The sequence below is a fragment of the Solea solea genome, chromosome 7 (genome assembly GCF_958295425.1).
Source record: "Solea solea chromosome 7, fSolSol10.1, whole genome shotgun sequence".
Lineage (NCBI taxonomy): Eukaryota > Metazoa > Chordata > Actinopteri > Pleuronectiformes > Soleidae > Solea > Solea solea.
The window spans coordinates 13,850,087-13,864,914 of record NC_081140.1 but is presented as its reverse complement, the minus strand read 5'-3'; the positions used below and the strand labels follow the sequence as shown (position 1 = coordinate 13,864,914).

Genomic DNA, 14,828 nt, shown 5'->3' with positions numbered 1-14,828 from the left:
GTGTTGAAAAGGGAAGTATTTTCAGGATGTGATATAAATGCATTAATTTATTATTATTATTATTATTATTATTATTATTATTATTTATTTATTTATTCATTCATTCATTTATTTATTTATACAAGTTATCCCAAGAGAGACCTGTCAAGGTCAACACAACAACAGTACAACACAGAAATACAGACAAACAGCACAACAACAAGTGAATAACAAATTAAATACTAGACACAGGAGCAAGTTCTCAGATGCCCTCTGTAGTTACACTGAAAAGTAAAAGTGACTTATAAAATCAAAATGCTTTTGGTCTGGAGTTGAAAGAACTAAGGGGCTGTTTACTCATATTTTTGTGCTCAGGAGTTTTGGGGATACCCAGCACCCTTTCAAATGTCAGTGTCTCTGTGCACATCACACACAGTCTATTTGATCCATGATGAAATATTTTACGTGGTTTTTATTTTGCCTGCACAGTTCAATAAGGATACTAAAAAAGGGTTTGTTATTAAAGAAAATAATGGACGGAGTTCTTGATGATGAAAATAATTGCTTATTTCAATTGTGTGTGTCATCAGACGAACAAGACCCAGATGTTCAAGACTGATGAAAAAATAATTGATGCACAAAGTTGCTTGAAGATGTTTGAGAGTAGCAGGCAGATAATGAATGTCAGAGGAGTGTTCATTTACCAAGAAAAAACCAGATACTAGGAGTAGATGAAGCACAGAAAAAAAAACAGCAAATAAGTCCATAAGAAACCTGACGAATCATAAGTGTCGTGAGTGAGTCGTAGGCTTCAATACAACTGTGGATAAACAGACAATCTGACAGATGGTTTGAAGTGTCAGGTTTATGTACACTGGAGAAAAGGTGAAGATGATGAGATGATTGCATGTAGGTATGCTGATTAGCTGTCACTGAGGAGGAGGTTACAGAGCTCCAGTAAAAGAGAAGAGAAAAGGAGCCACACAGAATCCTTACAGATATAATAATTCTCTTTTTCAATAATTAATAGGGAAAATTACTCAATGTTTCAAGGTAATGGACCATATATTTGGTTCTAATTTTCTTATTAGAGAATGATATAGTTGGCTTCCTAAGCAGTGGACAGGTTTGGATGATTTATCCAGGTTGGTGTGGTAGATAAGCCTATTTCAAAAATATGCATTTTATTAATTTAAATCACATTTGTTGTGCCATATGGACATACAGTACTGCTTGAGGCAAGTGTAAAGTAAGAATGCATTCAGAAATATAAACATATTGTAATTATTCATTTTTTTCTCCATCAATTTATAAAATGCAGAATGAGCTAACCAATCAAATCAATATGGTGTGACCATCCTTTGCCTTTAAAACAGCATCAATTCTTCTAGGAGCACTTGCATGCAGTTTTTGAAAGAACCTGGCAGGTAGGGTGTTCCAAACACCTTGGAGATCTTCTCTGGATGTAGGCTGGCTTAGCTCTTTCTAAATTGCTAAACATGTCACAATCCCCCCCGCTGGGGCTCTGCTGGACAAAAACACTGCACGCTGAAGTGCCCTTAAGTACCCTCTAGAGTGGCGTAAACATGAGGAAGTGCTCTAATGGCTGCCATCAATTTGTGGCCTCTACCGCAAAATATCAAATTAAAACATTTAGTGGATAAAAGTGATGCAGTCGCCCCTGCCCTTCCAAATGTCTGTGCATGCCACTGATCACAATGTTTATCCAAATTCAAAGTCCCTAATTAAGTTCTTTATCACAGTTCAAAGTTCTCCTCGTTCTTTTATCCTCATTCTCGTTCCATAATCCTTCTGGGTTTTTCCTCTCATCACATCAGTCTCATCTTCAATGCAGTTCCAAGTCTTTTTGTTCATTTTTTTTACCTGACTACAAGAACCACAAATGAGCGGTTGCCGTAAACTGCTGCACTTTTGCGACACTTAACAAAACATTTACGCCGCCGTCATGGCGTCGTACGGAGTGAATTTCGAAAGTACGAGCGGTATCGACGAAAAAAAACACAATAAACGACAGGCCCGACAAGATGTGCTGGAAAAGGTATGAATTATGTTGAGTGAAAACAACAGCGCCGTCTGTAAATCTAGGTTTGGTGTTGATAATGTCGTCAGCGATGAGTTTAAGGACGGGATCAAAGCTAACATGCTAGGTTGACTAGCAGGTAACGCACGCTTAAGAGAAGGGGGGTATTACTTATTGTTCACGCGCTTGTCCTTATTTGTGTTAATAAATTGGCGTGTGTGCTTATTCCCACGTGTCTCGTAAAGCTTGGCGTACTCGTGAGTCTTCACATTGGCGCGATAATGAGTTCGTGGACAAGCGGAGGCAGTGAGTTAGGGGATAAACACTTCTGACTGAGGCAGATAAGAGACCTGCTTGAGCGGTGTTTTATGCAGGTTTTATGTTATAGTCGCAGCTGTCCACGGTGCCCAGTGTAAACATAAGGGCATGGCTCGTTGGAATCACTCGCTGTATGCACACACAATTTTCCATCAGTGCTTTTGCTGTGTAGCTTTGTTTACACGTCAATCAAACATAGACTTACTCAGAGCAGACACTGTCTTCTTGAGATGAGCAATAAAGGTTGAGAAGACGTTATCATCACGGCTCACATGTCCTCGCTGAGTGCAGCAGGGTCTGATTTTATCCTGTGTTAATAGTACATAACGTCACAGCCATTGTATGCAAAAGATAATTGTAAAGCTAAAATGCATATTGATACTTAAATGTCAGCTGCTGGAACAAAGGCAAGCTCTTCAACGATACTACATGGGTACGATGCTTGTCATCACTCATTGTAAATGTTTAATCTGACTATAGTTGAAGGGATTCAGTATTTTCTGTCTCCATTATTATAATCCATTATGGTCTTCTTTAGATTGCTTATTGAAATGCCAAAAAGGCCTTCAAGAACAATATACCACATACTAGATAATACAACAACATTTTGAAGTATAGTATGCTCCTTTTTACTAGGTAACACTCACTCTATTGTAAATATTTCTTTATCTCTCTGTTCTTCTTTACCTTTAATAGCTTTTTGTGCTAGTTGTTCTAGTCTGCTCGGCTCAGTCTGTGGACTGTCTCTGAGGTGAAATTGAATTTGTCATGATGTACCCTAATCTCCTTTAGTGACAACACATTGAACAAAAAAACGAGAACTAAAATCCCAATTTTACAACAGCATCTGAGAATCAGTCCAGCTTGACACTATATTAAAATTGCAGTAGGTGCTTATGTTGGAAAATTTAAATGTACATGTTCTTTGAATTGTAATACTTGCATTCTATTTTAATTATGTCTCTTTTATCCCTCCTGTCACCAAGGCCAAGCAGCAGTATGAGAGAGAAGAGAGGAAAAAAGAGCTGAAGAGGCAGAGAGGGGAGGACACTTGGATGCTCCCTGAGGTCAACGAGAGGCTACAACATATAGTGGAAGTAAGATGCTTTTTTTTTTTTTTACTTTAAGTTGTGGATACAGTAAAATAAGGCAGTGTATGAAAAGTATATTAAAGGCAATTCAGGAAAAGCTTGCAAGAGCAGGCTGTATAATGAAAAACTTCAAACCTGCCCCTTTTCTCCGCTGCTTTTGCCAAAGCCAGGCCCCCTACAAGCTTGAATGCGCATGTGGCTACACAGCTCAGTGACAGACTGGAGCGATATCCCCTATGACTCACTGAATCACTGATTTCACTCTTCAGTGTTAACATTTGAGATATCAAATTGAGTGGTACAAACCTCTCCTTTTCCGTTTAAAGAGAACCTCCCCCTTTCATTGCTTGGTTGTACATATAGAATCTCAACAACACTGATATAATTATATTTTATTATTTAAATTTTTACTAAGTATTATTTGTATATGTTTAAAATATCACATGCATGAAACAATTATGGTTAATTAATTAATCTTGTTTTTCACAGGTAGTCACATCATTTCAAACCTTACATTATTGAATGAACGGGCACCCCACAGTCACAGCCTCTGTTTTCAGATGGTCTGCTGGTATCCTGTGATTTATGTAGATGTTGAGCTGAAGCAGACACATGGTTGTTTTAAGTGCTTGAAATATGACAGGAGCAGTAAAAGGGTCGCAAAAGCAGCTTTTTTTCTTCATATCTCTCTGTTTATGCAGCTGTCAAGTGATTTAAATGCTCGTTATTTCGAGGGGATGCAAAATTAACGAGCACAGACTCCTGTTCAAGAGTATTTTCATTGTGGGTCACCATATTGTTTTGTTTTTTTTGCCCCCTAGGTCTCGTTGGAAGTGACATGATTGAAAAGCTATGAGTTGGGGAATGTGTTGCCAGTTTACAGCATAATACACTTGTTCCACACTGTCTCCAGTGACAGTAATGTCTATTTGTATTATCATTTATTTATACTTTCACATTCATTCATTTGCCATTAGGATTTTACATCAAAGAAATTATCCAGTGAAGAAACAAGACCTTGATAGATGATCTGCAAAATAAAACGCTGAAGAAAATTGTTATTCCTGATTTTCATGTGCACACCCGAATATCTTAATTACAAACAGTATATTAAAATGTAATTCATAGAATCTGAATCTACCTATAGGACGAGAAGGGCAAAAAGAGGAAAGAGAAGAAATCCAAAAAGAAAAAGGAGAAGAAGAAGAAGGCCAAGAAGGAGAAGAAGACGACGGTGGAGGCAGAAGATGGCTCGAGTGACAGCTCAGAGGTAAATTGATAGATGTCCCATGTTAACACCCATCAAAAAGTCTGTGTCAGCAGCTCATCAGGTCTTGATTTAATGATAAACGTTATAACCAAGTAAAAGTAAAATCATTTATAAGTGGCTTACATTTCACAGGGCTATTGTTGAAATCTATGCTTGGTAGATCATAATTTATAATTAATCAACCATGCCCCATGAATTTTTAATTTTACAGCAATGGTGGCTTTTAAATTTTAGCTTTGATTCTCACCCTTTGTTTATTATATTCTCATCCTTTGTTTTGATATGATAATCTGATTCTCCCTCTCTGTCTCTTTCCGTCGCGCCCCCTCTATTTCTGTCTCTCTCTCTGTCAGGACTCTAGGGAGGAGTGGGTTGAGGTTCAGCCTCAGACAAAAGCTGCTAAACCATGGCAGGTTTCCAATGAGTCCAAGCCTTCAGAGAGCAACCTCAGCCCAGCTCAGACTGTTCAGGTAAAGCATTTTCTCCAATTCCTTGGACGCTGGATAATCCAAACAAAGTATGAAGTCACCACACAGTTTTCTAGCCTATCAGTTATCTCTCCATTCTTATGTGTGGTTTGGTTTTGATTCAGGATGGTTCTGTTAATATGGCAGATCACCTGTTGTTGTCTTTGCTTTTCCTGGTCAACAGAGAATTTGAAGAAGTTTTGTACATTCTGACACATGTCACCTGGAGCAATTCTTTATCACATAGAAGTTTCAAAATGATAAATGCTTGATTCTCTTTTGTGCATGTGTACTTGAATCTGTTTTTTTTTTTTTGTCTCGTCTCTGGTTAATAGAGGGATGAATGGATGACCTTTGACTTCCTGGCTATGAAGACCACTTCCACAGCTGATAAGAGGGCAGAGAAAGAACGACAGAAAGAAGAGGAGAGGGCAAAAGCTCAGGCCATTGAACAGGTTTCCATTTGTTTTTCTTTTTAATGTTCTGTTTGACTCTGCCCTGGCCCAGCCGATTAAAGGGCATGGGTTTGCTTATGGACATTGGGGACATGTCCCTACAAAGATTTGGAGAAAGCCTGATTGTCCCTACTAATATTAGAGACCAGACAAGTGTATATGTATGTGCAATGCTGTGAGAGGAGACGAGGGCGAGAGTTACCGAGTGGATTTCTACAAGCATCAGTGAACGCATCACAACTGAGCAAAAATGTCGCTGCGAGTCACAGAGGAGACAAGTGTGCTGTTCTGACAACACAGTGGTGACCTTTTAGGGCTATCAGCAAAAAACTATGTGATTGGCAAATATGATCACAAGCCTGAGGAAGGTGGTGGTAAATCTCGGTTCGGGTTTAGGCAGAGATTATAAACTCTAATTTATACAGCATCACATTTTGTTTCCATTTCTGACTGAATCTGAGTTTGCAAAAAAGTTTGTTTTTGCTTTTATACTTGTTTTTATAAAAACAGTGTCCCCGCTGCTAAAAGGTGTCTTTTGCATGTTCACTTTTTGCTGACATTTTATTTCAGATATACTTAAATTATTTGTTTGCGTGTGTGTCCCTCAGGCTGGTTTACACAAATTGGAACTAAACCCATACTGGAAGAATGGAGGAACTGGTCTGCCCCCAGAGGAGAAGGCTAGTACTGCAGTAAACAAAGGTAGAAGTCGATGGGATTTTTATTATCGAGCTGTGTAAAAAAATTGTCTCAGAATAGATGTTATTTTACTTATATCCATGCACACATGGAAATCCACTGTTGATACAGAGAAATGTGACTCAAAGGTGTAATTGCAAAGCTTGAAGTTATGTCAGTTATCAAAGGGAAAAAGGCATGCAGCTCAAATTGGTCCTACTGCTCATTTCAATCCAGTCTCATCCCTGCTCTTCTCTCTTTTCCTGTCTTTTTCTCATCTTCAGATCTTGTTTCTCAATTCCCATCTTGCTGGCTTCAGAAGTATTTTTTTTGTTCTGTTAACAGAGACCAGTCACTCATAAAAAGTGTTTTTTTCTATATTAAATAAGCTTTAATTTAGAATTGGATGAATATTTTAGTCTTAATATCTTCATGTCCATGTTGTGATCCTCTTCCTTATCGTCTAGGTTTCTTTCAATATTTTGTCAGTATGACCAGTGAAGTGGCACTTGATTAACATGGTTTTATATTAATTTATTAACTTTTTAGTTTTGAGTCATTGGCAAAGTCAATATGCAAACTATGAGTAACTCACCAAGGACTGGGGAAGTTTTTTGTAATAGCTTTGATTTAACTCTTGCTCCCTCCATTATTGCAGGTCCTGTAGTTAATGATGGAGGCCTGGGCTGGTTGAGGAAGAGCTACCAGAGGATGAAGGAGCAGGCAGAGAGGCAGCAGCGTAGCCTCAATGATGTGGTGGCTGAGAGATATGGAGTAAGAACTGATGACACACTGGCACTGGCTCACATGTTGGCATGCAAGTTTGGCGGGCACAAATTACGCTGAATACTATTTAGGTTAAATGAATGAAGTTGTGTTCAAGTATGTTAATGTTGTGTCTTTTTGTTTGTCGCTTCAAAGTCAATGGAAGAATTTCAGCAGAAACTTGATGAAGCTGAGGAAGCTGTGTATGGAAGGGGGATAGGAAGAAGAGGAGGAAGAGGAGAGGAAGATGGCCAATCAAGAAGCACTTGGAGAAGAGGAGAAAATGAGACCAGAGAGAGATGGAGGAAAAAAGAGGGAGATGTGGAAGACGGAGGCCGGTGGAGAAGAAATGAAAGGGAAAGAGACTTGTCACCTCAAGATAGAGAGCGATACCCTGCAGGAAGACGCAGGGAGGGAGCGAGGGACAGGGACGGATATCAAGGGGGAGGAGAAGAGAGAGGTCTACATGAAAACAGGTATAAAGAGAAGGACGGGGACAGACACAGGGATAGGGACCGGGAAAGGGAGGGAAGAGATAGAGACAGGGAAAGGGAGGGAAGAGACAGGGAACGGGACCGAAGAGACAGGGAAAGCGAGGGGAGAGATGGGGAGAGGGACAGAGAAGATGAGGAAATTAATAGAAAACGAGACAAACCCAGCATATCATCATCGTCATTGTCGCCGCCGTCGTCTTGGAGTCAGCGTTCCCTCACTCTTGGTTCACTTAAAGGTCGCTTCTTGAAACCCTTGGAAGATGATGACCATGGTGAAGGTGGGTTGACGTGGAGGCCTTTTCTGATCCATGGCAGAGTGAGATAAATCTTGCAGAAGTAAACTACATTTTGCTTTGAACAGCAATGGCTGCATTGAGTCATTGTCCATGTGGGCTAATGTGCAGTTTTTACCTTTTAATCTTTGATAAAAGTAGAATAGTTTCTCATCTTCCTTTTGTAAATATGAAAATAAGTCTTATGTTATTGTACACAGTCGAACATACCAAGAGCCTTCAAACCCCTTACATGTCTTTGTTGTGCTTCACCAGAGCGTTGTCCTCCAGTTCGGCACGCCTCAGGATTCCTGAAACCCACGTCTGATGATGATGAAGACTCTGGTCCACCTGACACTGGTGCTGCAGCCAGGAAGAGGAGCAGCAAACCAGCCCATGAATCTGAGCACTTTGAAAAACCTCATCAGGAGAAAGATCCTGGGAAATCTGTAAATGCTCCTCAAGATGGCACACGTGGTGACGCAGCTGATGTGACAACACCAAGGTTCTAAGATTTTTAATATAATATTTTATATAATATTTTAATATATCAATGTTAACACTGTCGTATGAACTGTATAGTTATATTTTTGTTTTGGTGGATGTTACAATGCACAGTGTGTTAATGTGTTTCTACCCATTTCTACACAGCCTAGTATGTTTAGAATTTTAGTACAGCTCTGTTGCAGTGGTGCACTTTGTAGCTTATGGGTAGGAAGTACAGATCTTTATTTTTCAAATAACTAATAATTTAGATTATGTTATTATTTGTATATTTTCAGTTTCTATCACTTTAAATCCAAGAAATCCTTTGAAACACAAGATATAAAAGTAACTATCATGTTCATATATTTTTATCTCAGCTATATCAGAGATGTTCTTACATAATCCCCTCCATTAATCTTTGTCATTCTAGTCATGTGATTGATGAACTGATTATTTTGAATGGACCTTTAAGAACTCTCAAATGTCCTTATTTGTTTTTAAGTCTACTTCATATTAGCTCTGAGTCTGTAACTAATACATCATCTGTCATTTGTCTCAATACAATACAATTTGTGATACAGTAGCTTATTGCTAATTTCACTATGTTATTGCTCGTCTCTTGGTCATCTCATCTCATCATTCCTTTCATACAAGCTGATTTCAACCCCTGTTCCCTGTAGTATGATGTAGTATACAAAACATTCAAAACCATCACACAGGTGGCAGAGAAACTCTTTGAAACAGAGTCGAAAAGATAACATCAACATCTGACATGTTTTCATGGCAGTCCTACTTATAGCAGCATTGTGGGCCAGATGTCGCAGTATCACTGCTTTGTATAGTCGTCTTAATTCCGTGCTTTGCCTCATTAGGCTAAGATGTTTGGGTAAACCAGCATGCGGAACCCCTGCAGCATGAAATGAGCCTGCAGTGTGGCAGCAGAGTGAAATGAGGCTATGAGAAGTGTAATAGCCTTGAACGATGCGTTCCAAACTGCAGTTCAGAATCTCACAGGCAAAGCTAGGATGATTTCTTTTGGGTATTAAGACTCCAATGAATCATCACACATAAACACTGTAAGAGCTCAGAAGAAAACAACTAAATATTGGAATTATATTAAAAATAGGTTTTTGGTATCATTCCCAGGGAGCGAGGGTAAGGATGAGTTTTGGGTAAATGCAGGAAAATAACTGGAAAAAACCTGAAAAAGGGACATTATATTATGTCCAACTGGCCCAAATATTAATATGAGTAAATGTTTGATTTTCTTTTTGCTTTTACACTGCCCTTCAAGCGCCCTCTTGTGTTCCCACAGTAGTGAGAGTGAAAGTGAGGAAGAGGAGGCTCCTTTGCTTTCAGAAGAAGAGATGAACAGACTGGCAAGCGAGATGCTGAAAGCAGAGCTCAGGGGCAAAACGGTGAGTAGGTTGTCATTATGTAACTGTGAGTCTCTACTACCTCTGATTGAATTTACTCTGCTGGTTAATCTGCTGATGAAATGACAAATATATTGAGTTTCTTAAGTGTTTAGATTGCGGTGAGCTTTCGAGACTCTGCTGAAATAACGTGGTACTTACATATGTTGTCAGATGTTAAACTTGGCTAAATAAACAACAACCTCTTCATGAGATTTAGTGTAACACCCAGAAGTATTTATTTAGTCCTTAAAAATGTCATCACAACTGTTCAATCATAAAATCCGGAAAGTGTCTTTTAGTTCTTTGTTTTCATACTTATTGTCCTTTGATTTTACTTTTAGTTTTCGATTTAAATTGTTAGTTGAGTACAAGCTTCAGAGATATTGTGCATAAATGGGTAAAAGGTATTGACTCCAACCAAACAAGTTTATGTAAATCTAAAAAAGCTATAAATCTTATTCACTATTCGATGTACAGGCAAATTCACTCACTATTTGTGAACTTCAGCTTTATGGGGGACCGATTCCTTTTTCTTCAGCACGTTTCTTTGTAGCCCTTGCATAGATTTAACTGCCCATCAGGGGATCCACTAATTTATTGTCTTTATTGATCTGTGCACTTAACTGCCTATGTGTCAAAAGATTGACTGACAAGCGCACACTTTCACTCACACTTAGATACACACTTATATTCACACTACACACACCTTTAGTACTAAGTGGTGTAATCCTGACAGTCAGCATCTCCCTACACGACAAAGCAATCAGACCTGTATTCCCAACTCTTTTTGCGTGTGTGTATGTGAGAGATGTAGTGCCCGTTGAGTGCATTTAACCATCAGGCACTTTAATGCTCTGTACGTTAAGGTATTAATATCTGCCACAGCATATGGCTTAAGAGCTTCTCTGTGTGTATGTACACTTTTTTTTTCTCACAGCCCTGCATAATCTTTCATTTACACACTGTGTATAACCTCAAAAAGCCTCTTTTATCAGACAACTGCTGAATAACATTTTCTGGGAAAAAATGCTAATCTTTGAGAATATTCAGCTTTATATAGACTTTAGATAAAGCTTGATGGTGATGCTATATATATTTATACATACAGTATATGTATACTGTATATATACAGTGCAATCATTTAATTGTTATTATTAAATTGTTAATCACAAATATATGTACATGCGTTTGTGTATTTGTGTGTTTCAGGCTGTGGTTGAGAAACTAAAGTCACAGCTGGATGCAGCACGGAGAGCCAAAGAAAATCAAGCTGCCCAGAAGAAGAAAGTTGAAGCGGATAAATCAAACCAGGTCTGTAGGCTCTCTCTGTAAGTCTTGTACATTAATTACACATTGACTGTTTTAGTGGGACGGAAGGGAGCCACAATATTAGATATACACTTTTTTTTTTAAATGATAACAAAACTAATTTAACACTCAACTGCACCTCAAAATAGAGTAATCAATATGACCACAAAGTTCCAATTCCCTCCTAAATATTTCTATTAAAAGCTTTCTACACACACACACACACAAACGCGTGCTCAATTGCACACATAGACGGGTCAATGAATGAGTATGAGAGTACACAAGAACCCTCACACACATTCTTGTACAGGATCGTTAATAAGGACTCTCGTAGACATAATGCATTGACTAGCCTAAATCCCTAAACCTAATCTTTAACCTAACCCTAATCTAAACTCAATTCTAACTCAAGCTTATAATAACCTAAAACCATGTTTTAACCCCGAAAACAACCTTTTAAGTTGTCCTTACAGACATGAACACACATACACAGAGCATGCACATAATGCAACATCCATCTCTCACATCATGCCTCACAAACAAGTTTTCAAGTAGTTTTTTTTGTTTTTCTATATAAAAACAACTCTGTTTGGTGTTCTAGAAGATCGTACTTGGGACAAATGTCCTTAAGGGATTACAACTCTCAGTGTGCCCTGTTGTGTATATGCGTATGTTTGAAAAACAACAGAGAGAGTATGAATACCTCTCTGTCTGTAACATAAGTCTTTCAAGCAATTTATGTGCCCTGATACCTCAGCACACACATTTGCGCACAAGATAGACACACACAGACGCACACACATTCCCTGATAAATGGATGGTGACGTGCTTCTGAAATAAGCAGACTCTCTTCAGAGATTTATTAACAAGCAGGAAAGCAGGCTATGATATACAGGTTATTTATATAACCTGTATATATCATCATTTGTATGTTTGTCCAAATTCATGTGTGAAATCTAGGGTGAAATCCTCCATACAGTTGTAGAGGAAATGTTGTAATTTGTAGGTTTTAGTGCACTTATCAGCTGAGAGGTACTTTGGCCCTCTTAAAGATGAGTGTCCTTGATTTGCACTCATTTGAGAATCTTCCAATCGGTCTTATCATGGAAGCCTTTTGACTTCTCTTCACCATTCACTGGTTTGATTGACTTTTCTCTTTGTGTGTGTCTGTGTAGCCTCATATCGGTTTACTGTGCCAACTGGAGTGAAGAAACATTCTCCTGTCATATTTTTCTGACAAGTCTGTCTGACTTTGTCTTTCTTTCCTCTAATAGTCTGTCATTCTCTGCTGCTTCCACCATGTCTGTCTAAGTCCTGTCTTTTATAGGCAGTCCAATCAGACACTGGCTGTGGTCACATAAGACTATTTTTATTTTTACCAAATTTAATCTATATTCCGACAAAAATATTTAATTAAAAGTACTGCATAAACTGGCAGGATACAGTTTTCAGCTCCTCATAATAAGCATGCCCCTTTTGAAAAAGCACAGACCTTTGTTGAGCGCTACAGTTTTGTCTGAATATTAAAAAGAACCCATTCACTCTTCCAAATGAAGTTTTTTTTCAAAAGTTCCCCAAGAAAGTCTGCAAAACATTTAATTAAATCATTCATATGACCCTACACAATTATGTTTATCATTTAAAAAAAAATGTAAAATCAGTCTAAATCTGTGTTTTTTTTCCAAAACATTTCATCTTTTAAACTGCAAATCTGATTATTCTTAAATCCGATTGAGCCCTGTTTTTTAGTAGACATCTAAAAGCAGACTAATTCACAATCAACGATGCCGTCCATCCTGACAAGACAGTTGTTAGTTTGTAACAAGACTAATTAAAACACTCAGACTCCAGACCTTAATGAGGTTAGTGCTTTAGGGCTCTCCGTGATGGAGGCCAGTGACATTTGTTGGAGACAATGGACTAAATCAGACATGAGTTTTGTTTTTAATTAGGTTTAATGCTTCAAAGACTAAAGAAAGAATAGTTTAACCCTCTGGGAATTCATTTTATCGGGCCTGACGTAACAAAAAAAAACTAAACCAATACAACATTTGGCTGTATTTTCTGTTTCCAGGTACCAGGTCAATCCACAGAAGACCAGGAGCTTCTGCTGTTTAGAACAGATCACTCCGGTCGCGCCTGGCCAGTCAAGGCCCCCTCTAGAACACATGAACCCCACGGAGGACGACGGAAAAAGAAACAAGTAAGGAGAGCGAGGGATGGGATATGGTGTGAATGTAGCAGGAGAGCTTGTAGTCGACCTGGGATCGAGAAGTACTCAGAGAAAAAGAAAAATGCCCAGGAAAAATTAGCTGCTATGCACATGTAAAAAATGTATATTAACTAGGATTGTGTTCTGCTACGTGTTCCTTGTTGGGTATGTGTGTAATGATAGTAGGGCCTTTATCCGTCTCAGAGTTTAAACATTTTTAATATAAATGATAAGACACCTCTCAGTACAACACACTGGTTATTTTAAGTGTGTTTTTTTGTTCTAGCCTACTATACCGTCTTCCCTTTTTACTCATGATCAGACTCTGTGTCTGATCATCTGTTCACATTTCATTCTTTTTTTGTCCTCAGTGTGTTCTCCCCTTTTTCGTTTTACTATCCTTGTCTCACACTTCCACACCGCTTTCAGCAGACATTAAGTAACTCTGTTACTTTTATTTTTTTTAAATTCAGATTGAAACCCATGCCGATGGAGAACGCGTGCGCTATTTCCAGGATGATGACAATGTTGGTCTGCAGGAGATGGTGCGAAGGGAGAAGATGAGCTCTGCTCAAGATCAGAATGCCCTCTACTCTCGCATGGCTTCCAAGGTAAGAAAAGGAAAACTAATCCACTTGGCAGTGCCATTTAAATGGTAGTTATTACCAGAACAAAAGGTGTGACCGCTAATAAAGATAGTGACCATAGTTTTTCACACTCTTAACAACTGAAGAGTTTCTTCTACCTTCGGCGTCTCCCTTCACTTTAGGGGTCGCTACAGAAGATCAATTATCTACGTCTTGCCATGTCCCTTGTGTCCTCATCTGTTTCATCAACTGTCCTCATGTCCTCGCTTACAATATACATGACAACTGAAGAGCCGATGTTAAGGAAAAAAAAAATAAAAAAGAGTTAAAAATGTTCACATGTGGGGGTTCACTTGTGCTGTTTCAAAGTCAAAGAAACCAGGCTGCATGTATTTGCAACAAGGAAAATTAACTTTAATTGGAAATATTTTTTTCGTTGTCCCCTCAACCTCTGCCATTGCTCCACTCTGACACCTCAGAGTTTGTACTTGACATTGTGCCAGTTACCTCTGGCCAAAGGAAAACGAAATGTCTGATGTGGAAACACTAGTTCCACTAGGTTGAAAATAATGAATCTGTGCAGGACAGAACTGTTTGTACTTGTGTTTGGCTAACACGCACATGGAGGAAGAAGTTGGCTTTCACTCTGGCTTTTGTCAAGTTGTTGCAGTTTCTCATGCCTAATTTGGATCATGTATCCAGGCCACCATTTAAGAAACAGAGGGAAGGCAATCCATGTAGTGGAAGTGGAAGTTTATAAATTCATGGTTTAAAACCAACATATTTTGACTCAATAGTTTTCATCAAGGAACACCTTTTTCTTTGTCATTAAAACATTTACATTCTTAAGTATTAAATAATACCAGAAAAAATGTAATAACACTCACTATCTGCAGTTTAAGCAGCTTAAAAACCACAAAATAATGAAGGGCTGGTCAATTAATTATAGAATCCAATTAGCAAATCACATAGGCTGCCATTCTTCTT

General features: G+C 38.5%; 1 protein-coding gene across 1 annotated transcript in view; it reads left to right on the top strand.

Moving 5' to 3' along the window:
- Nucleotides 1-1,891: 1,891 nt before the first annotated feature.
- Nucleotides 1,892-14,828, top strand: part of cwf19l2 (CWF19 like cell cycle control factor 2) — a 17,934-nt gene continuing 4,997 nt past the window's right edge. Inside the window, exons 1-13 of the mRNA XM_058634715.1 lie at nt 1,892-2,038; nt 3,325-3,435; nt 4,577-4,699; nt 5,053-5,169; nt 5,502-5,621; nt 6,230-6,323; nt 6,958-7,073; nt 7,221-7,836; nt 8,107-8,335; nt 9,632-9,734; nt 10,944-11,045; nt 13,117-13,245; nt 13,728-13,865. Coding sequence (XP_058490698.1) covers nt 1,946-2,038; nt 3,325-3,435; nt 4,577-4,699; nt 5,053-5,169; nt 5,502-5,621; nt 6,230-6,323; nt 6,958-7,073; nt 7,221-7,836; nt 8,107-8,335; nt 9,632-9,734; nt 10,944-11,045; nt 13,117-13,245; nt 13,728-13,865 — 2,091 coding nt within the window. The 5' untranslated portion in view covers nt 1,892-1,945. The remainder of the gene's footprint in view (nt 2,039-3,324; nt 3,436-4,576; nt 4,700-5,052; nt 5,170-5,501; nt 5,622-6,229; nt 6,324-6,957; nt 7,074-7,220; nt 7,837-8,106; nt 8,336-9,631; nt 9,735-10,943; nt 11,046-13,116; nt 13,246-13,727; nt 13,866-14,828) is intronic.